General features: G+C 38.9%; 2 protein-coding genes across 3 annotated transcripts in view; both read right to left on the reverse strand.

The window, feature by feature from the left end:
• XRN1 (5'-3' exoribonuclease 1) overlaps positions 1 to 3,571 on the reverse strand; it is a 36,022-nt gene extending 32,451 nt beyond the window's left edge. The window contains exons 1-2 of one of the 2 annotated variants that reach the window (XM_040074079.1): positions 3,394 to 3,571; positions 598 to 830 (exon numbers count right to left, since the gene is read on the reverse strand). In XM_040074079.1, the coding sequence (XP_039930013.1) occupies positions 598 to 830; positions 3,394 to 3,468 (308 nt within the window). In that variant the 5' untranslated portion in view covers positions 3,469 to 3,571. The remainder of the gene's footprint in view (positions 1 to 597; positions 831 to 3,393) is intronic. The other variant, XM_040074080.2, reaches the window with a different exon arrangement.
• A 1,185-nt stretch (positions 3,572 to 4,756) lies between these two features.
• The window catches only part of ATR (ATR serine/threonine kinase), a 38,419-nt gene continuing 19,899 nt past the window's right edge, over positions 4,757 to 23,276 (reverse strand). The window contains exons 26-47 of the mRNA XM_040074675.2: positions 22,507 to 22,644; positions 21,149 to 21,356; positions 20,385 to 20,563; positions 19,345 to 19,509; positions 18,903 to 18,994; positions 18,233 to 18,324; positions 17,845 to 18,022; positions 16,467 to 16,643; positions 15,940 to 16,099; positions 15,196 to 15,375; positions 13,746 to 13,888; positions 13,248 to 13,345; positions 11,929 to 12,161; positions 11,111 to 11,245; positions 10,259 to 10,459; positions 9,834 to 9,977; positions 9,165 to 9,315; positions 8,328 to 8,484; positions 8,046 to 8,199; positions 6,970 to 7,121; positions 6,614 to 6,719; positions 4,757 to 5,300 (exon numbers count right to left, since the gene is read on the reverse strand). Coding sequence (XP_039930609.1) covers positions 5,127 to 5,300; positions 6,614 to 6,719; positions 6,970 to 7,121; positions 8,046 to 8,199; positions 8,328 to 8,484; positions 9,165 to 9,315; positions 9,834 to 9,977; positions 10,259 to 10,459; positions 11,111 to 11,245; positions 11,929 to 12,161; positions 13,248 to 13,345; positions 13,746 to 13,888; positions 15,196 to 15,375; positions 15,940 to 16,099; positions 16,467 to 16,643; positions 17,845 to 18,022; positions 18,233 to 18,324; positions 18,903 to 18,994; positions 19,345 to 19,509; positions 20,385 to 20,563; positions 21,149 to 21,356; positions 22,507 to 22,644 — 3,417 coding nt within the window. The 3' untranslated portion in view covers positions 4,757 to 5,126. The remainder of the gene's footprint in view (positions 5,301 to 6,613; positions 6,720 to 6,969; positions 7,122 to 8,045; positions 8,200 to 8,327; positions 8,485 to 9,164; positions 9,316 to 9,833; positions 9,978 to 10,258; positions 10,460 to 11,110; positions 11,246 to 11,928; positions 12,162 to 13,247; positions 13,346 to 13,745; positions 13,889 to 15,195; positions 15,376 to 15,939; positions 16,100 to 16,466; positions 16,644 to 17,844; positions 18,023 to 18,232; positions 18,325 to 18,902; positions 18,995 to 19,344; positions 19,510 to 20,384; positions 20,564 to 21,148; positions 21,357 to 22,506; positions 22,645 to 23,276) is intronic.

Raw genomic sequence — 23,276 nt, forward strand, 5'->3', positions numbered from 1 at the left:
AAACGTTGTCTCTTGTTCCTTTCCTGCAGCTTGTTTATGCTGCATTTCACTCACCATCCCTGTACTATCTGACCACTGGCTTTTTTTCCCTATAGCAATCTTAAAAAAGCTTCCAAATCTCCCAAAACATTACTGTAATTCTTAATCTACTTGTAGCTCTCTATCTGAGCTAGCTTGGTAACTGGTATCAATAGGAAATCAGTTTCATTAGAAATCTGACTTTTTCGATGACTTCCACTACAGCCATCAAATAGGCATACCTAGAACTAGAATTCATAAATACCAAAGACTCCCACAGGTTAGGAAGCATTTGGAAACATCTGCAAGAGCTCCACTGCAGAGCGGTTTCACAGAAAATTTCATAAGAAAAAGCTCCCCTTGTCACCAAGTTCCACACAGAGAAAAAATTACGTAACAAGCATTTCCTTTCGGAATCCTGATTTTAACATTTTACAGGTAGTTACCCTCATTCAATTAAAACTACTGTCAAAGGCACAACCAACCACAAACTCTTACTTTTCATAGCCTACATTTCAGTAAGTGGGTTCTTTTAAGGGTTTACTACCCTCAAGACAGAGTCAGAACTGATCTTCTTACCTAAAACGTCTCCCACGCTGCTGATTCATTTTTGCTCTTGGAGCTACTCCATCAACTGCCATGAAGAAAACCTTTCTTGGCTTAATAATGCGAAACAGTACTTCCAAATAGTGAAAAATATTGGCAAAAATCTTATCTTCTGAGATTCTGAAGTGGACATCGTCATCATTTGGATGTGAACACTGATGTATAATGCCATTCATGTCCAGGTATAAGTTGTCAAATTCTGGAATCTACAAATGCCATAGTTAGTATCACTTGGTGAATGCAGGCACTGCCCAAGGCACACCTGAGAACACGCTGGAAATGAGCTAAGTGGGAAGACTTCTGTGGGACCTCCTGCACACCGACAGGGAGAGTAAGAATATCTGGACTGGGTATGGGTTTGCCTGCACACGCAATCTGTTACTATCACTTTTCTCAGTGAGCCAAGTCAGCTGAGCAGATTCCTACTTTATCCAGGCTGTTTCTGGCACCTCAGGACTTTTGTCCCAGTGCTCAGACTACCTTCTACGTTGTAAAATGGAAAAGCAAACCAAACCCACTGTTTTCAGGAAGATTTTTTCCTTCTTTTTTTAAGACTGCACATTTAATCGATTCAACCTTTCATAGCTGCACTACAAACAATAAAAACTACAAAACTGAGTATGCAATTTCCAACAATATTTCCAAGCAAAGCTGGCTTAAGAAGCTTTAAAGCTCTCCCTTGCATGCTGTCTCTTCAGCTATGCTTGTGAGCACCTTGAGTCTAGAGAGTGGCAGCTAGCACCAAAAGCAGTTTGCAATAATAACATCAATTTCTTACCCAGACTTTCTTTTTCCTTCTAGTTCTCTGCTCCTCTAACAGCCTTATATGTAGCAGTCACACTTTCTTTTAAAGGAAAAAGAAAGCCTTCCCAAATGTACAGAAGGAACATACAGGGAACAAACACTGGTAAATGTATGATACAAAGGGGCCAGGACTACCTCTGTGTTGCCAAAATACACCACAAGAGCAACTGGCATTCAACAAATCTATTCCTTAATCCCCTAGTAAGACTGCTCACAACTCCCCTATCATCACGTCTAGGAAAAGGCACTGCCAATTTGTTACAACTTTCTGTGTGGCCCCTTGTTGGGCTTGTATTTATCCTCCAGATGCAAGGGAAATGTAACTACCCTAGAAAGAGGAAATGGTGAAGGGAAGAAATTAGAGGCAGGATCAGGAATGATCCCCACTCAGCTGCTGTAAGTAGTTTTCTGTTGCACATCATGACTTTTAGGATAGCTAAACTCAGTAACCAAACTGCTCTCAATGCTTTCAGGTAAGTGAGCAGGGCAGTGCACAGGCAGCATTCTAAAGAGACAAAACCTAAAGCTTTTACATGGAAGCAACATACATAAAAGGTCCTATGTTTTATTCAAGAAGCACAGCTATAATATGATTTAACAACAATAATACTGTTTTACATAGATAGACCTTCTAAGTTGTTGGCTTGTTTTTTTTTCTTAGCATCTACTCTAGATGCCAATATGTGTCAGTCTGTATATTCAAGTGATATGGGAAGGGTTAAGTCGAGTTTATTGTTTATCTTAAGAGCTCTAACTGCTTCCTTCAGAAGCCATCCCCTGCTGCCATCCCCCTGCTTAGAACAGACACTGCTGCCTCCTCAGCCTGCCACAGTTCTTCACCACAAGTTTAAAGATGCGTGAGCAAACAGCAGAAAAGGCAGCATAAATTGCTGCTGCCGTGCCACACAAATAGCATTAGACACTTCAGAGAAGCCCAACTAATCATAAACAAAGAGCTAAGCTTTGAAAACTGCTTTGAAACTAGCAGCGAAGGCCAAACATCCAGGTTGGGAATCACTTGAGCTGGGCATCTTAGTTACGCTGAAACTACAGCTATTTAATCTTTAAAAATCACAGGTACTTAGGGAAAACGTATTAATATTCAAACACACTCTCAATTATCACCTATCTCAGATATTCAATCTGTAAAACCACATCTATGAAACCAGCTGAAAATTATAATTAGAAGAGCCTGCGTTCAACAGGTACCAAACGCGACCTCTCTGAACAGATGACGTCGTTGTCCGACTGTTACAAGTATCATTGATGGCTTTCGTTTTCCAGGCTCGAACGTACTTCCCGGTTTAGCTGCTAACACAAACTGTCCGACACAGGCGACAACAAGGAAACGCAGCAGAGCTGTAAAATCCGTCCCCCGTCATTACCGAGCCACTGGCCGTCAGCAGCTGTAACTTTCCTGAGCCCAACAAGGAGTAAACTCCGACCCTGGGCTCCCCGCGGGTGCGAGGCCGCCGGCTGCTGAGGCAGCACCGCGGAGCTGCCGAGGGGCCCCAGAGCGAGGGGAGCGAGCCCGGCGGGACAGCCACGGGCCGGGAGCCGCCGCGGGTCGGCCATTCCCCGGGGAACGGCTCACTCTGGGGCCGGGACTCCGAAACCATCGCCGGCCCCCAGCCGCGGGCTCCGGGCACTGCTGCCCGCCGGCGGCGGGCTCGGCCCGGACAGGGGCTGTCAGGGGGCACCGAGCGCCTCTCCCGCCCCCCGGCGATCGCCCAGCGCCGTCCCACCACTTTCGGCCGCTCCGAACGGGGAGTCCCGCCGAGCCGCAGCCGCCCCCCGCGCCGCCCCGGCCGTCGGCGAGCCGGCCCGGGCTGGGACTCGGTCCCGCAGGGCCGGCCCGGGACGAGGCCGCGCACTCGTCCCCCTCCCTCGTCCCGCCGAGGGGCCGGGCAGGACCCCCTCCGGGGAGAGCCCGTGTCAGACAGAGGCGCTCCGTCCCCAGCTCACCTGATGCTCCTTCAGCACCTGGCTGAGGCAGGGGTACCGCTCCGAGATCCACCGGTAGAACTTGGGGACCCCCATGGCCACAGCTCCCCGCCGCCCTCACAGCCCCGCCGGAACCAAACACCGCGGGCCGCGCTCCGCCCTCCTTCCGGCGCGCCGCGCTGACAGCGGCCGAGCGCCCGCACCACCGAGAGCGAGCGGGCACAGAGCGGCGCCGGAGCGGGGCGGGCCCGGCCGGGGCGGGGCGGGAGCGGGGCGGGCCCGGGCCGCCTCCCGCCCCTCGGCAGCCTCACCGCCGGGCCCGCACGCAGGGACCCCCTGCCCTGCCCTGCCCTGCCCTGCCCCACAGCCGGGCACCCGTCCCCCGCCCCGGGCAGCAGAGCTGCTCCCCGAGCGATGGCAACGCACGGCGCAACAGCTCCTCGGGCGGCTCTGCGCTCCGATAAACTGATAAAGCCTGGGCAAAACAACACAACGTCAGCACTCAAACGCAACACCGGAAAAGACCATTGTATGTTCCAAATATTTTGATAGGAAAACTCGTCACGTTTATGGGACAGTGACAACGCTTCTAGGTTGCCCACTAAATCGACAGAGAAACAAACGCTCTAGAAGCAATTGCAGACCCATTATTTTACTTTCCCAAACCTCTGGTTTTCAGCTGAACAGAACAAACACTAGTGTCACACCTCAGTGTGAGCCTGTGATCAAAACCCGGCAGCGGCAGCGTTGCCTCTCAGAATAGCAGAAACAAAACCGCCGTACAAAAATTCTAATGATAGCCTACTGAAGGTTAAAAGGGTATAATTTTTCCCTATCCCCCCATGCCTCATCTCCCTACAATTTGGATGTCTCGAAAGCACACATTACTGTAAGTTAGTATTTGCCTTTCAACCATATTTTAGTATACTCTTCTCTGTGCTAAAACACCTTTTCCAAAATGGAGTCTGAAAAACACTCCTTAGAGCCGTGCTTTTTCCAGGGGAGGAAAAGGGGCTGTGTCAGGAGCCTACACGGATGTACAGTCCCAGCCACAACCACCTGCCTGCTGCCCTGGGGTTACAGCCACACTGCCAGGGTCCTCCAACTCCCAGCTTAGTGCCGTGTCCTTCAGGAGGGTTTTGTACAGCACTGCACTCAAGGGCTAAGGGAACAGGTTCAGAACATGGGACCACTTTACCAGTTTACTCATGCTAAGATTTAAGATCCCAAAAGCTTTCCTAGAGACAGCCAGGCTACATGGAAGAAAATTGAAGAAAAGTCTACTGAAAAGTCTACTGCTGGAAAGAAATACTAATAATTTTTAGAAAGGCCTTCTCTATGTATGAGTGCAAAAGTCAAAATAACCACTTCACATCATATCAGTATTAAACATCATTGTATTTTCTAATCTAAGCCAAATGAGAAACATGTTTACAAAAATATACAGTACTTTATACAGTGCATGTCAGTATCATGAAAATTTTTCATAAAGTCAGAGTAAGACACTTGCAGAGCTTTGCATAGTCTAATTTTAAGCAGTTCTTACGTACTGATTTCTATGTGTGTACAAAAGGTAAATCCTAACACCTCACGCATCTGCATTCATAGCATCCTTGCAAGGGCACTGCACATTTTGCACAGATTTTGGGAGACCATAAGCCTGTTCCTCTGCTTGCAGCCAAAAAAAGGCTTGATTCCTTCCCAACAATATTATAGCTACAGCACTTGTGGTATCATTCCAAAGGGAACAAATTTCACATATATGGAGCCCAGCCCATATACATCTGGCACAGCAGGTTGTCATCACTTGCTTCTTGAATGAGGTAATGAACATGCCCTTCAATAGATAAAGGTAATCCTTTGATTCTGTTCCTAGTCTTAATGACACCTTGCAGCCGTTGTTCTATATCAAGGACATGGGTTTTGGCCTGGAAAGAAGAAAAAAATAATTGGTACTAGTCATGAATTTCCACTTCTCAAAATAAAAACAGTATTTCTTAGGATGTGTTTGAAATAATACTATAATCTAATACAAAATCCTATACCAGCTACATTTAAAACAAAGGCTATTCACTTTTAAAAACAATTCTCTAGAACTGATATATTCTTGGTCAAGCTATAACTTTTGCCTTACATTTTTACAGTTAAAAGTTACCGGTGAAGACTGAAAGAGCTATGTAAATATATTTGAGAATTGTTAGAAAGTTTTATTTTGTACAATTACTTTCAAATAAATAAAACGTTTTCCTAGCCTTGTTCCAGAAATTCTGGATAAAATTTAAATCTGGAAAATTTAGGTCAAAATTACGAGCAACTGAAAATGAAGAAGTTGAATTAAAGAGGTTGTGCTGAGCATCTCAAAATGAGCTGTTCCAAGGCCCACTGGAGTTGCTACTTCACATCAATTACACTCACACATTTTCTTTTAAAGCTCAAGCATAACGTTGGCACCTCCCCAGAAAATCAGTTAACATATACAACAATGTGGGTGGTCTTGTACTAGAAAATTATGTAGACACAGCCTGGTGAGTAACTGTTTGAAGACCAGGAGATTTTCTGTGCTGAAATAGCCCAGGTAAGTTCTTTGTTGTGACACAGTTTCAGTGTTGTAGTTTTTCCTTATCTTAGCTGTTGTGTTTGTCAGTGCTCCCTAACTATTTGCTATTACACATTTATTTTCACTAAATAGTCCTTAAAAAAAAAAAAAATAGAAAGGGACAAATCAGAAATTTTGCACAGAGGGAAGATAATAACAATTAAGATATACTTTGGATGAATAATATAGTCTTCAGCAGCAGCTAATAAAAAACCAGTATGAAATCCTAATTTTAATTGCATAATTATATGCACCAAGGCACATATTTATTCAATAATAAACATGCACTCAGGAAAAGCACAAAAATACACATGGAAAGGACTCCAGATGTTTCATCACTGTAAATCTGGAGGACTGTGCAAATGACAAGTTCCATTGCTTCTGCTGATGTTGTCCTTGATTTAGTAACTAACAAGAGAATTACAGGCTTTTTTGTTTGCTTTAGTAGATAAATTACATTTTTTATCAGTAAAAATAATCTCTTTAAGATAAAAAATATGAACAGAGAGATAATTAAGAACAACCAGAGAAATTTTTAAATGGAAGAAAAAAAAAGACAAAGTTTCAATTAGGAAACATGTAACTCGTAACTATAATGGACATTTGACATTTGAATACCTTAGGCTGTGCTTGTCTTAAACTCACCTTTTCATTGACAACTTCTCCAGTTTCATTCACCTGGGCTTTTGTATTCCCTTTAACAGGTTTACTCCACTCCACAAGAGGATCATGGAGAAAAGTCTTTAAGACACTAAACAGATTAAAAATGTAGAAAATGATAAGACACATAAAATACACTTAATTTTCAAACACAAACACTGACAGGAGCCTGGAGTTAGTGCTGAACATTTACACTGCTTTATATTTAGCTCCATGTCACGGCAAGAGCGAGCTGCAGGACAGGCATATGCTGGAACTGGCAAGTTCCCCAGCAGTTAGTGTTTCACACGTTTAGACTACAGACAGCTTTGAGGAGTTTGTAGCGAAAGCAGCTGCCATACCTCATCAGAGGCTCCCTCTGATCACGCATCAGCCTCAGAGTGACTTCACAGGCTCTTCGGAAGAGCCCTTCCGTTCCCATGGGGCCCATCCCATTAACCATGTTGTGAGTGAGGCGGAAAGGAACGATTTCCGGAACTTCAAAAGTTTCTCCCTTTACATTGAGGAAAAAAAGGTTTGCCCTAAGTGTTTTAAGCATTATTAATGAGGAACATTTGCATTGGTTTCAGGTTTTTCCCTCCATCTTTGTCAGTGACAGTTTCTTAGCTGGCAAGACAGGTTTGCTCAGCTCAGTCCTACTATGTTAAGTGGAAATTACAGTGAGTAAAAGATAACATCGTCCAAATAACCTCTTTTTCCCTGTTTTAACACATTAATACAGGGTACAAATTTTGTTCTTAAATATATATTTATGCTCTGTAATCTCATTGCAAAATGCTAACTTTTCTTTTGTAATATCCAAGTTAGCTTAAAAACATTTTTTTAAATAAAGTGTTATATAGGACAATTTAGACTTACTAAAAAGAAACCAGAAGAAATAATCTAACAGTATTTCTACCTCACTTATCTGAATTAAAAAGGCCACATGCCCCAAACGAAAAGCATCTTCCAAGTGAAACACCAAAACTCCAAATCCCACTCTGGCCACAAATTCTGCTGTTTATTTTTACAGAACCGTTGGAATTTTTGTGCTAAATTTGTGTGAGACAGAACAAGAAACTCTCCACAGCAGCAGAATTCTGAATGCAGCAATTACAGTTTTGTTAGGAGGGCGATAGTGGAGAGAGGAGAGTCACAAAATAGGAACAGTCTAAAATTTGGGCTGTTTCAGTGTATCCATGTCAGGTCATCTGATATTGGCTAAATCAAAAAGTTGGTTTTCATTGACTGCAACATACAGAATGATCACATCCTCTTTACATATTCCAGGCGTTTTTTGGGTATAAATATGAGACAAGTGAGAGAAAGAACACAACTGACATGTTGTAAAAACGTGGAAAAACCCCCAAGACAGTAGAAATTCATAACTGACATGCACGTAAGATAAAGAGCAAGTTCATCAAGTGGCATTTCTCACCTTATTGAAAAGGCAGTTGAAATCCACGTGCACACACTCCCCAGTGAAAGAATCAAACAAGATGTTCTCCCCGTGGCGGTCTCCCAGCCCCAGGACGTAGCCCACCATGGACATGACGGCGACCGAGCGGCAGTAGGCTGACCTGCTGTTGTACCTGTGGAGACAGAGCAGGCGGCTCTGAGACACGGCCTGGCCCGGCTCTCCCCAGCCTCCGGTCACACTGACTCCTAGGGAAAGACTCCAAGGAGATGCTCTTGAGCTAGTCTGATCCCACTCACTCACCATGAAGTAGGGTCAGGAAATGTTCTAAGAAACCACTCATGAAAGACAGGAGGGTGACGAGGCAGAAGGACCTCTTTGAACATTTTCAGCTTTTCAGGCAAAGGTGCTGACTTGGGAAGCATGTGCTGCCGCAGTTCTTTCCCAGTCATATAGATACCTGCAACAGACTTCCTCAGTTAGGCAAAAGAAATCTCCAAATATAAAGCCTGTACGTACTATTAAAACATGGTAATTTAAAGAAAATAAATGTCTCCATAAAGTTGAAATAAATAATCAAATGAAGAATAATCTATAAACCACGTCGGTTGTGGGATACAAGAAAGTTTTTCCCCAAACTTTTATTGCAGTGATCAGAAAGCTGCTTTGTTAGCAGGAAATTCAAAAGAAATCTATCTTTTCTCTGGAAAGCTGCTGTATTCCTAACCTCGCTTCAATTGTGTATTATCTTAATTATCTCACATAAATGTAACAGAAATGAAAAATAACAAACCAAATCTAAAGAAGAAGTTCATGGTATTTTTTATTATTCGATGCTGCACTTACATTCCCGTGCTGCTGAAACAATTTACATCACTGTATGTAGGAAAGTATTAAGATGCCTGTGGTATCAGTTCTTGCAAGGAACTTGTTCATTCCAAGCACCAGCTCTCTTCCATTTAAGAGCAAAAGTCTACCACACACATGAATAATAATATATTGCAGATAGATAAAAATACATGTGACTACATCTTCCCAGAATTTAGCCTGACTCTTGCCATTTGCTTCATTTACTTAATAAGATCCGAGCCCTTTAAAAATATCCAAAAACTTTTACTATAGTCTAATATATTTCTTTACCTTTCTCCTTATAAAGTTTTATCAGGATATTTCTTAGACCAGCAGTGTTATTCACCCACTCAATTATGCCACATTCGTCATTTAATGGAATCACTGCGTAGGTGCGGATGTGGAGCTCTCGCCTACGGGACTCTGCATCTTTTCTCAAGCACTATTCACAAAAGGAAAATGAGATTAACACGTAACACATAGCATCAAAATGGATCTCTAGCGTTTACATTCTATCTATAACTACTTTCCAATCACACAATCTAGAATTTACAAATCTAAGCTTCCCAGTCTGCCGTAGGTCAAATGAAAGTTAAATGTGCATCTGTTCTCTAAAGTTAATTTAAAAAAAAGAGGATATTGCAGCAAAATAGTCAAACTGCATAACTTGTATATGGCTTAAATCCCTTAAAAGCAATATTTGAAATAAATCTTTTAGTGTTTCAGAGACACTGTCATTTGTTTTAACAGAAGAGATGGTACCTTAACCTTAAGAATATTGCTGAAAAGCAGAATAGAACTAAAATAAGAGGTATGGCAACACTTTAGTATAAAAAGATTAAGTTTACTTTTCTTCCAGTGAGCTTTATCTCAAGCTAAATTGGCTTTTTTTGTTAGATAACTCAGTGTTCTGTCCTGGTCAATAAGTATAAATGCACCTGATTGTCTCATTCATCAAACCTTATTAATAAGGGAGTTGAATTCCATGAGCCGACAGTCTTTTCTTAGATCATCTTTTGGCTTGCACATCATAATGTAAGATTTCCCATCTGAACCTTTCAAGGTGATCTTTTTTGGCTTTTGAAGAGAGGCAAGAATTTCCACCTAAAGAAAAAAGAAGTTCTTCGCTAACATCTGTATCAGATTATCCAAAATAAAGCGTGTAATTGTAATAAACCACTGCAACCAGTCGTGTTAGCACTTGCACGGTGCTGCAGCACCATTAACCTCAGACCAGAACTTTATCTGAGTACCTGCCTCAGGCTGCTGTGACAGAAGCCACTCCATTCCCACAAAAGTAATTATGGAATTTCCTACTCCTTCCTCCCATTTCTAGAGAGCAGAGATGCATGAAGTGACCAAGCAGGTGCCCACGAGACCCTTACCGCATCATCAAAGCCTGCAATGTAGGCCCAGCAGCCAGGAAAAGGGTCATGGTTAGCGTGGGTACCAGGAATGGAAGGAAGAGTTGGTATCATCACAGATTGTAAGGGGATGAGAATTTCACTGAATGTGTGCTCCTCCACTAATCTTTTCAGTGTTTTGAAATGAGTACTCATGCTTAATGTCGAGCTGTTTCCATCGACCTTGAAAAAAACAAAAATGAGGATCAAAGTTAGAAATAACATTTAAAGTTAACAAACACTTCAAATAATGCTGCCCTTTCACTTTAATAGAATAATTAATTAAGACTGGAATAATAAATGCTGATTGTAATAAGAAAAATAGCAAGCTACATTTCAAATTAAATAATCATAAAGTAAATATATCTGGCTGTTATGACAGACTTATTTTTCACTTTGAATATAAATACAGAATAATGAAATAATTAATTTAGTTCTACCTTGATTATGGAGGTCATTTGTTCATAAAAGCACAATCACCCTATTTTTACAGTAAAACTGAAAATTAATGGGCTTGAATGATATGTGAAAGTACAAAACCATGTAAAGCCTATGCACTGTTAAAAAGCCATTCTGTATGGAAATATTTTACAGTGTGCTCAATTTAGAGCTATTTAAAATCTTTTACAATTTAGTGCAGTGTCTGCTAAACTGCACTAATATTATGAATTTATAATAATTAATATCTATATATAATAATTAGTAATATAATAAATTATTTTTACTACAAATAATATTATTAATTGGCTAAGGAAAGCAATAAGAAGCATCTTTTGCATGACATTCTTGAACAATCCTACAACATGCATTAAATTGTTTATTTTTGTTAAGTACTGGTTTGTTGCAGAGTTCCAGCAGCTTGTCCGTAAGGCGTGTGGCATCTCCAATAAATTTTCCTAAAGATTCCTTCATGTGGATGGCTCTGTTTAGAATTTCCTTACATCTATTGACACGCATAGGGTAAGAGGACTGAAAAAACCAGAAAGTTAAAATTTATTAAACAATGCTTTGAAGAATCACCCCTAGTAATTAATATTCTTTCCTCTACTAATTGCTGATCATATTTACTATCAGGAGAAGGAGGTGCTTCAGTTGAAAAGCTGAAGTGCTACCGCTGGTGGGTGTGTGTGGGTTACTTCTGAAACCATTCTTGGGAGTTCCATGGCATACAGGCCAATATTCAAGCGTATGTCTGTGTATCCTGAATGTTATTTCACCAGCCTAAAGAAATAGCATGCACCACACTTCCCAGTCTGCTTTGGAATGACCTTACTGCCAAGTAATTAGTTGTACACCTACCTGTGATTATAGGACTGAAAGTACTAAAACATGACTAGTAAATACAACAAAATCTGTTGCCCATAACTACACAATTCATCAGCTATTTGTTATTCAAATTTCCTTTCCTGATACACCATACAGTCTGGATGCATATTAGCATTCCAGTTTGGAACATTTAAACTGTAATATCTGAATTAAGACTGCGAAAAAAGAATTTCAGCGATGGCATTAATATCCTCTTCTACAACACCATCAAACAAATGAAACTCTCAAATCCTTTATCAGCTTAGAGTAAAATAGGTTATATTTACATTTCTGAGAAAACTAGCATTGTTAACTTAGTAAAGGTGTAGCTATACATATCAAGGTACCTTGGACACAGCAGTCATCATCCACATTGCTTGCTGTGGATAGGCTAAAAACACTTTAGCAACAATCACCATCAGAACTGCAAAGACTTCATCATGGGAATGGCAGATTCGGGAGATAAGCTGAGAAAAGGCTGTCAGGAACTGGTAAGGTGCCAGGTGATTCGTGTGCTCTGTAATCACCTTGTTTATTTTAGCCAGATCATTTTTCATTTGAACACGTTCTGAACGACCTGCTGTAAAATGAAAAGAAATGCATGTTCCTGGTTGCCCACACTGGAGAGAGAGTCATTTATATTGAGGCTACAGAGTAATATTTTGTTGGCAATTTCATAAGCCAAAAAAGAATTGAAGGCAATAAAAAATCTCCTACTGTAAAGCTCTTTTTAACACAGCATACAGTGACTGAATACATATGCTGTTTAACTAAGCAGAATAGCAGGAAATTAAATCTCCTTACACCCTTAAAATTACTTCTCTAAAATATACAATGGCATAGAACAGACTAAAAACACTCCATGTATTTGCCAGATAAAAGGATTCCAACGTTCTTTAGCGGAGAGAAAATGAAGGAAGTCTTTCCATGGGATGAAATTAGCACATCTCTTATCTCCACCCCTTCCCCTGAGGACCCAGCTTGAGTTTCACATCAGCACCTCGGAGTGCAGGATCTGATGTGCCTGCAGCCAAACACAGCTGACCTAAGTGAGTAGAATGAGGACAAGATCAAGGAGCACAACTGTCTGCTTCACTCCAGACCCGCAAGCAATGTTTCATTTGTACCAGAATCTCCCACCCAAAGTGCATCTGTGGTGCTAGTTTCACACGCCTTCGCCTTCATCCTGCTGCCTACAAGATTTTTTTTTTACCCCCTTCATTTCAGTAAAATGAGGCAGAAAACCAGTAAAATTCCTTCAAAGACTGGAACCAAAACAAATCAAAAGAAAGCTTCAAAGCCTAACACTTTACTGTAAGAAGTGCATACAAAACTACCACTCATCACTCATGAGTCACCACCTTAGAAGTGGTGACCAGGGGCATGCAAGGATTTTCCCTGTATCTATTTAATGACTTCAGTTAACCCAAGGAACGATGCTTTCTCATTATATATTTGAAAAAATTCTTGAGGATTTAATTAAAATAATTAATACTCTCCTGCCTATTAACACCCTGTATTTTACAAGGATAGTAATACTTTCTTGTTTCCATATAACATCAGGCAATACATTTAAACAAAGAACCGTAAATATACTTGACTGCTCTTTCAACCATCCATTCAAAAGAATGACACGGGAACTATGTACTGGGAAAAAATGTTCTACCTTTATCACATTCGTATGCTTTTGCTCCAAAGTCCAGCCATAAAGACAGCATTCTTGGCATTGACTGATAGATGAATTGGTTTCCATACTGCAGAGACCTGTGATGCCATGTTTAAATCAAAGTATGTTAATGATATATATTAGAAGTGATACAAAATTTAAATTCTTATTTAATATTCCATTCTAACTTTAAAAATTTATGTCAGCATTTTAATGCATCTGCAACAACCAAAAAGTATACAAAGGGTTTGTTTTCATTTCTCAAAACTACAGATGAAATAATTAACTGGCTGACAAAAGACAGACAGTTGCTTAGTCAGAAGTAAAATTAGTTAGGTATGAAAACAAAAAGGAAGCATGCAGTATTTTATTTTACAATACTGCATAAAAATTTGAGTCAGTCTGAATTGATGAAAGGAAATATATTCCTACAGAAATGTTTTTTTCCTAGTATAACTGTCATCCTTTTATAGAAACTAAGCAAAGTTCCCCTCTAACCTCCCAAAGTGATGAACTATGTATCGAATCAGATCTCCTTGTTTTTCCATCTTGTTGTCAGTTACCATTGGCATTAGTTTATCATAATATTTTGCAAGATAAAAATGTCCATCTTCCCATTCTGGCAAGAAAACTGTAACATCCTGCAACAAAATCAAAATGAGACGATTACTTTTGAGAGGATGCTAATTTCAAAATATTCTCATGAAACAAGAATTTTGTCTTAGTTACATTATGCAGAGTACGTGCAAAAAAGTATTAATTGTTAACACTGCAACTCCAAAAATACGAATTTTACCTCAAGATAATTGCCTTTACAAACCAGAAGTCTGTTTTTAAAATACCTTTTGGTTTTGGAGACAGACAATTGAAGACAGAATGACATGGGATTCCTGAACTAGGAGAGATCATACTTTCATTAAAATCAGGTTCTTGATCCTAATAACTCAGCACTGAGTCTCTTAGAGCTTTTTGAAAAGTGAAACAGCATGATGTTAACAGTTGGACTCAGTGATCTTTCTGACCTTAATGCATGTATGATTCCATTAATTCCATGTTTTTCAGATTTCTGTTTTCCTTCTAAATCATGTTTAAAAGAAAAACAAAACTTCAGGTGACGTATTAGAAAATAGATAATTGGTGAGAGGCACATCCTCTCTCTAATAACACTGGCTGCTTTCCTGTGCCAATACTTAGCAGAGGGTACTGAGTGTTAGTGTCTTCATGGAATCTGCTGAAATTTCATTTGTTTACATTCTTTCAACCTTAATTTGATTTGATACATTTACATTTTTTTCTAAATGACTGTTACAGAAGTATGTTATTAAACAAGACAGCAGAAACTATAACAGCATCAAATGTCAAAACTTGGACAGGAGACATGCTGCTTTTAAGGAAGCATAAACATCTGCATCTCCTCCTTTTTAGGAAGCAATATTAATCAATGCCAAAAAGTATTTCATAGGCATCACAAGATGAAGCATGCAGTGCTGTATTGCTCAAGAAGAACATACCAGTTGTCCCTTTTCCCAGTTCTTCAGAGACTGGAAGCATATTTAAATCACAGTTACAAGTCACTCCCAGAGAGAGAAACAACACTAAAGAGTAGTACAATGTATCACCAAGTCAACTCCAATCTATTTGGAGTAGTCCACATTTTAGTGAGGAATTCTAATCTGTGCAAGCATGAGAACAAAGCCATGCTTCTGTAACTTTTTATTTTAAAAAAATTATATGAACTGTAGCATTCCCTGTACTGTGTTACATTAAACTTGGCTAAGACAGTTAAATCTTTACAAGAAGAACTGCCTCCCTCCTACCCATCAATGCACTATTTAATCCCATTTATGTTACACTTGGTTGACACCATCAGGAGCAGAACAAAAGCTTACTTAAGAAATACATGAATATTCAAAGCTCCTGCCTTGTTAACACTAGTATTCCAGATTACCTTATACTTTTTCATGACTGCATTGCTTTCAAAGTTAGCAGTTTCTTCCATAAATCTGCCCACTAGCAGCATTGCCCGACCATGGATGAGCTGATTTTTGCTATTGCAGGATGCTTTATTTTCAGGGAAACATAATTCAACCCCCTTCTGGAGAACAATCAGTGCTTCATGAACCTCACCCTAAGGGAAAGACAGAAAACATTTTATATAAATGGATAACGTATGTTTAAATAACATTTTATATACTCTAAATAAGAGAGATGCAAAATTTCCCTTTTAGAGTTGTTATTAAGGCAAAGCTATGTCCCCAAATGTGTTCTAGGCCATTCTGGCTGTGGTAACTGAATATTACTGACTTCAAATGCTTCTTGTATTTCCTTGTTATCTCAGCATTGTTGTGCCTTTAGGTGTACCACAGTAATTGCCCTCATGTTTGCTGCCTACTGCTGTAAGTTAAAAGGAAACAGATTAAGGAGAGGCCTACTATTAAGATAATTTAAATTTGCCTGGGCTGCTTTGACAGTGGCAGGTAATCCACCAGTCTTATACAAAGGTGCCAGGAAGGTCAATGGATACAAAACAGGGCTGACCAGCAGCTGGAGAGTCAGCTGCAATGTGTTGATAGTCCCAATTGACATACCTTGTTTTACATATGCTGATTGTGTACCATTTTTTTCTTGAAGAAAACTAAAAATATTTTCTTCTTGCACGTAAGAAATTAAATTCCAGTTTTGTTTTCCTTACCTTGGACCAGAGCCACTTTGCTCTTTCCACATAAAGTTCCGAGAGGGTGGATTCCCCAGCGTTCAGCAGAGCATTATAGGCAGTCTGGTGATGCCCAGCTTTCCTTGCAACTCTGGCACTCTGGAGCCAACACTGACCAACAAGCTCACTGTAATCCTGGCTGCAGGGACATTTTCGGAAAAAATGAAACATTTCTATTTTGAATGCTACTTTAAAATCTGAAATAAATATCACAATTTATTGAAACACAGGTTGATTTTCTCAGTAAGTTATATACTACATAACAATAATTTAAAACTACTTTAAAACATTTTTTCACCTTTTTTTTCCATTTAGGCCTAGAAACAAATACACTTTCTCCCCGTTTCTTGCTTCTCTTTCCTTTAGACAGTAGATACATAATATTGGAGGATTACTTTTGTCTACAACAAATTCCCAGAGTTTTACCTTCTCCCTTCTAACACATACATGGAAACCCAGAGTATTACTGAGAATACAACATGCACAAGAAACAGTCATGTCCTCACCTCTTTTTGAGACTAAGCAAAGCCCTTCTCAGTGCTAAGATGGGTTCTTTTGCTCTGTAAGAGTTTTGGGTCATTTCAATACGGGCACACCAGTTCAGGGAATCTCTACTGTGGTCACCATCTGATTGCTGAAACATTGGCCCAATACTATGTTCCAACTCACACAGCATATGCAACCTGTGTTAGCAAAAGAAAGACAAAAAATTGGTGAAAATTGGTTGCTGTTTGAGATAGATGCAAATCTTACAAAGTTTTTGCGATTTTCTTTCTAAAAGCTGGCTCTTTAAATAATGCCACCCAGTGGGATTTATGCTAAAAGCAAAAATGCAGCAAAAACAAGCACACAAACTCCAGGATTTATAAACTAATTAGTTGATTCCTCAATATTCCCTTGCCAAGCTGCTGAAAAGAGAGACAATGTAGATCACTCAGAGAGGAAGTAAATCTTTAGCAAGAGTATTTCTATCCACTAGTTACTTCAAGAATTCTTCAGAAAGTCTGATATTTTCAACAAATCCAATTTTAAAAACAATGTACCTTTACTCAAAGTGAAATTATTCCAATTATTTTAAAATACCATTATTGTTATATCTGTCACTGCAAAGATGGAAGGCTGAGTGGTTGTAAATGCCCCAGCTGTCACTGGCAGAGCCCAGATGTGTGGGTACATCTGACAGAGAAAAAGTGACTCTTGAAAGGCTTCCAAGTAGCCTGGATCAATGGCTAAAGGAAACTTTCTTAATACCCAAAGGAAACACTTCTTAATACCCAAACTTCATTTCCCAAACAACACTGCAGAAAATACCAACAGAAAATAGAAGTAAGTAAAACATACACTTCAACTGGCTTCAGTCAATATCTTGCCATAAAGATGCATTTACAGTGCAGAGGAAGTATTAAGTCTTTTTATTCAAAAAGGCTACTCACTTTTTAGTCTACTACAGCCAAATTAAAAGTTTATTTATAAAGAAAAGTAGAACTACTAAAAGGGATGGGATTTAATTCTTACTGCTCTTTCTTGATAAAAAGGGAGGGCTTTTCAGCCTCCATACAGATCAAAAACAATGCTCTTAAGTTAATGGAGTCACTGGCCTATTTGCACTACTTCAAGCATGGAATTAATTGCTGCTTTTTATTATCTGATATTTACATCAGCTTGCTAGCTGATTTGGAAAGACTGTACCACATCATTTTATTGTGAGTATTTTCCACGGAGGATAAATATAAATTCCTAATCAATCAAAGGTTTTCAGGTAAATGAATATTAAAAAAAGGTGACAAAACTGCACATCAGTACCCTTTACTGTAGAAATGTGAAATTCTTGCTGCTGCATACTTGAATATGTTATTTCTGAATTTAAGAATGAAAATAAGAAACCTGATAATGTGTTCATATCCTCTCTGATAGGATCCTCTTTCAAAGCTTGCTGCTGAAAGGGGCACAATCTGCTCTGCTCGGACAACCTTGAGCGTCTCGTAAAAAGCTGCTTCATTCTTCTTCTTGGCTGACAACAATAAATGTCCCAGTCTGACACTCCAAGTAGTGGACTTCACATCTTTGGTACAAAAATAAGATACATTCACTCCAAACTTCTGCTCAAAGACTATCCTGGTTACAATCAAATACAGTTACAAAATCCAGAAGATAGAACCAACCTTCCTACCAAGGACAATATCTGCCACTTGATTTAAGATGATTAAACTAAAACATACAATTGTTCAGAAATGCAATGAAGTATTAATACTTTTATGTAATGATAACTTACCTGAAGCCAAATAATTTTCCAGTGAATCCCATTGTGACAGTTTCCAGGCTGCTTCCACTCTGTAAGTGTTCAATTCAGAAATCCATTCAGACCTATTAAAAGGGAAAAAAGGCATTAACATTTTATGCTGTATCCTCTCAGTATGTTAATCCTATGTTATATTAGCAAATGTTCTTTATATAAAACTTCTCTTACTTGAAAAGAGGAGAGATAAGCTTGCTTCTAAGGCAAGTTAGTAAAACCAAAGGACATGCACGGATAACAAATAAGAGCTGTAGAACATGATCCCACAACTGCAACCTCCAAAGAGTGCATTTAACTTCTGTGCTACGCATCAAAAACTACCAGCTTTTAATCCATCTACCTATTAGACTACAGAATACCAATGGAATCAGTGACATGGGAAACAGTGCAAAAATTCTATCTAAGAAATTAAAGCACATACTGATACTGCTCACAGTGCAGACAGGAATTATGAAAATTTCTGGACTTCTTGAAATAAATAATTTATAGATAAAGCACTCAAAGCTTTCTAGCTTCACGTTGCTAATTCAATTATGTTTAATAAGCCTCAGATGTTTGATAATGAGCAGAAATGGCTGCTGAGGCAGAGATTTATACCAGAGCTTCATATTATTCAAGTGAACTGTATATCAGATGCTTACAGTACCTGTTTGCAAGCACTCCATTGACCTGAGTTATTACAGTAGATAACTGACCAAGGCCTAGCATGGACTTCACTACACCATGATAGTGAATAATCTAGAAAGAAGAAAAAAAACCAAAACAAATGAAAACCCCACATACACATTAATGAAATTCATGGTAATCTGAAGGAAGAAATATGTCCATTTGGGTGCTTTTTAGAATACAAAAAGGCATAACTAATTGCACCGTAAGTTAAATGAACATTCAAAAAATCCAGCAAGAGATTTGTTTCAGCTCATGAACCACTTCCAACAGCAGTAATTATTTAGCAGCTGACACAATAAGCACTTAGATTCCTAATTTACTTAAAATATTCTGAAGTTTTTTTGCCTTAGTTGTCTGTGAGCTAAAGGTTTAAAATAATAGTTATATTAATTTAAAAAGAAAAAAAAGTTTTTATTTACTTGATCAGGTTCCAGTTGGATAGCTCGATCATAGCAGGCTGTTGCATCTCTTAACAAGCCAATGCTTTCATGCTCAAGGATTTGTTCTTTGAGAGATGGCTCTGCTTTCCGAATGGCGCTCACCCCAGCCACTCCGTCTGGCTCGTGCATAGCGGCGTACAATTTCTGTGTTCAAACACAATTGGATGTGGCATTAAAAACAAGAAGTTATTTTACAGAGAATGTGCAGAATCACAGAACTTCTTGAACATGGCGTACACACTACTCTGTGGGACTCATTGGCAATCGATTTTAATGGAACGTGTCAGTTTTGCCAGGCTCCTTCCAGAGCTGAGCCCTACTTCTGCTTAGTATGCAGTAATATTTATGAGCTCAGAATATCGATAGAGCATCACATGAAGTTACCTGAAACCATCTGCATAAAGAGCAAAATAAATCTCCTATTATTACTTGATAACATAAAGATAATTACTTTTCGTGAAAAAGCAACATACTAAGTTTATTCAAATTTGAAATGTCACTGAGAAATATAAACCATAGGGAACCACAAAAAGGATCATCCCACAGGTTAAAATTGAAACTTATTGAAAATAATTTCTACAATTTGCAACACCCTTAGCATTGGCTCTTTTTCTAGTTTAGAATAAGCCACTAGGAATTTTTTCAAATGTACTTTTGGCTTTTGTTGTTGTTGTTGTTTTTGTTATTTTAGTTGGCTGCATTTTCTGGCAAAAGGCATAGAGCCAACTTCAAAGCAATAAATGTTATACAATCAACAAACCCACATTCAATTATTTTCAGGAATTTACAATCTTTTATTATACAATAGAAATCTATTCAATCTTTTTCATATAAAAAGCATGCCAAGCAAGAGAAAGCACTAAATATTGCTGAAACAGATGACTAAACACTTGTATTCAACAAGTGCCTAAATAAATCTTTTCCTCTTGCCGTCGCAAAGAAGAGTTTGACCAAGCTTTATTCATCATATGCATTTTCATCTTAAAATAAAATACAAAAACCAAAATGAACTTCAGAACCTGAAGAAATCCAAGATGTTCCTGAATATTTTGTTTTTTCTCTGTTATAAATGATTCAAAGTGCATCACAGCCCTCGTGTAAGCCTTGGAACGAAAGGAGGCCACAGCCAGTGTATCCTGGGGAATGAGGTCTAGAAAACGTGTCACATTTTGATATTCTCCATAATCCTCACTTGATGCTGTTGAAAAAAGACATATTAAAAAGTTTGTCAAGTGAGGTTTCATTTATAAGAATTACCTTATGCATCAAAATACAATTAACTCATTTAACAATTTAGTGAGATAACAGTACTAATTAAAGAACATGGCTTTTTCTTGTCAACAGTAATTCATTTGAAACAATTCTAATGAACTTTCTATATCTTGCAAGACTGCATAGAATATGATATATAATATTATATATTATATATTATATATTATATATTATATATTATATATTATATATTATATATTATATATTATATATTATATATTATATATTATATATAATGTTATATTCAGTTAAACTGAATGTTTAGAAAGCTATCAAGAAATTAACATTTCACTGTTCAAATTTTAAATCTCTAGTTCCTGCAACAGGCATTCAGAACAATCCATTTGGGGTGGAAGAGGTGGAAATCTCGATATGATATCAAGAAATCATAAAAGAGATTACATATACTAATACAGCATTTGTAAACGGTCATGATGTGATCTGCAAACACAAATAAAATGATTCTTTGAATAATGTTACTGCCATTTTAAATAAAATAAGCGTCCCTCACTTTTTAGATCACTTCTGTCTTTGCTAGACTTGCTAGCATTTTTCTCAGCAATGAGGGTTTGAAACTTATGTCTCGCCCACTGAGTGAGATGATCGAGCATGGAGAACACGGTCTGTGTGCTCAGCTGGCTCAGGTCAGAGGCGCTGTCCTCGAGTCTCCTGCTCGACTGGTCATCGTGTTTCAGAACAGCCATAATCTCCATGTACACCTACACAAAGGTAAGACACAAGGGTCATGCCTACAGCAAAATAGGAAGCAGCAATTAACATAAAATCCAGCTAAAATACTGATATTTTAAGTGTGTATTTTAATAATTTGGGGATTATTTTCATGACCTTGCTGTCCCACAATCTCAAAAGGAAGAAATGGCAAACCGAGCAGCAGCCGTGGTCAAGGGATTCCATACAGGGAGAAAATCTTGAGGTTTCAAGACATAAGAAATGCTACTGCACCTCTTCTACAAATACAATACCTCAAGATTTGGTAAGAATAAAGTTATCTACTGGTTACGAGATTACAGATCTACGTTTTTGCTTCTGTTTAAATAAATGCCATCACAAAATATCTGTTTCTGTTTGTTTTAGTCCATAAAATACGAGTTAACATAAATAACAGATGCTTATTGTGGACGTACTTGCTCACAGAAGGAAACTCATCACACACCCCCACAATATTTAAACACAGATATTTTAGCTGTGAAATTTCAAATTAACGGAAGGTAATAATGAAAAATACTTTTCATTCTCTTCTAATTCCTTTGTTTCAGCCAGGACATGCTTACAAAGAGTCCTTGCAATCCTGCACCTCTGTGTACATACATGTGCTGCTCCCAGTAAAAATGGCAGCACTTGGGCCCATGCACTGACAGCTCAAGCACACTGAAGGAAAGCAGGATGAATTCTCCCTCACCCCTGCTTTGCTACAACACATCTACGAATCCTGCTCCACAGGAATCTGGCAGCTGAACAGTTTATCCACTGAAACTGTAATTGTATGCAAAAGAGAGGAAAAAATTATGAGTCTGAATTTTTGGAATTATACAAGTTCAGTTTACTGGCTGTTTTTGTTGCACACTTCCTCTTTGTACCACTCCAGCTGTTGATGTTACTGCAGTCATAATTAACTACATAATTATCTCATCCTAGGTCTAACTGATGGAAATCCATAGAAAAGCAGTTCCAGCACAAACTTGTATCAGTATATTCAAAACCTTGCCAGAAAATTTATATTATTAATACACAAAAAGGAGTTTAACACCTGAACAATTTATTCACGTAGGCCTACAGAGCGGAGCAGCTCTTATGAGGAACAGCTCCTGACCATTCCTGTGAAAAACACTACCATCTTATACATCTCACCTCTTGCTGATCCTCTTGACTGCATCCCAACAAAACATAGACAAGGATGTGTGGAAGCAGATAAATTGTCACTTTATAGTCATTTTTCATCATAATACTGCAGCAATCAAAGACTTTTCTGGCAAGATCATGTCTCACCTACAGAAAAATATTATTGCCAGCAAAAGCATCATTACAAAAGTGCAAATACATGAACAATCAATAGATTTCCTTTTGTTGATGAAGACAAATTCTAGTCCATCAAATAATTTTCAGATACCTGTCTTCTACAGAAGGTTCATCAGACTTAAATCTGCGACAGGGATACCAGGTGGCAGCTGCTATTACACCTAGCAACTGCTGACAGCACAAAAGATTGTTAAGCACTGCTTACATTTCCACTTCTCCACGTGTTTTACATCACTGTGAACTTGCACTGGCCACAGAAAATGCCTTAAGGCTGAGAGTCTGCCACTACACTCAGCCTCTCTTCTGCCCTTAAAAGCCTGCAGAAAGTAGGATATTATGAAGACATTCTGTCTGAAAGAGGACAGTGTGGTTACTGAGCTACTGTAACTCAATTCACTTCTTACAGGGGCTGATTTGGAAGCGACATTTTTGGTGGGTCACTTAGATATTGGAAAGGGAAAAGAAAAAGAAGATAAAGTGATTTTTTTGGGCTGGGACAGTGGAGCTACAGGGAAATCTTTCCAAAACTGAGAGGGTAAATCCAGAAGCATTTCAGACACTTTTCACGAGCACTTGTCAGTGCACTCAGTCTCACAAGAGTG

Source organism: Hirundo rustica, chromosome 10 (assembly GCF_015227805.2).
Source record: "Hirundo rustica isolate bHirRus1 chromosome 10, bHirRus1.pri.v3, whole genome shotgun sequence".
In the NCBI taxonomy this organism is placed as follows: domain Eukaryota; kingdom Metazoa; phylum Chordata; class Aves; order Passeriformes; family Hirundinidae; genus Hirundo; species Hirundo rustica.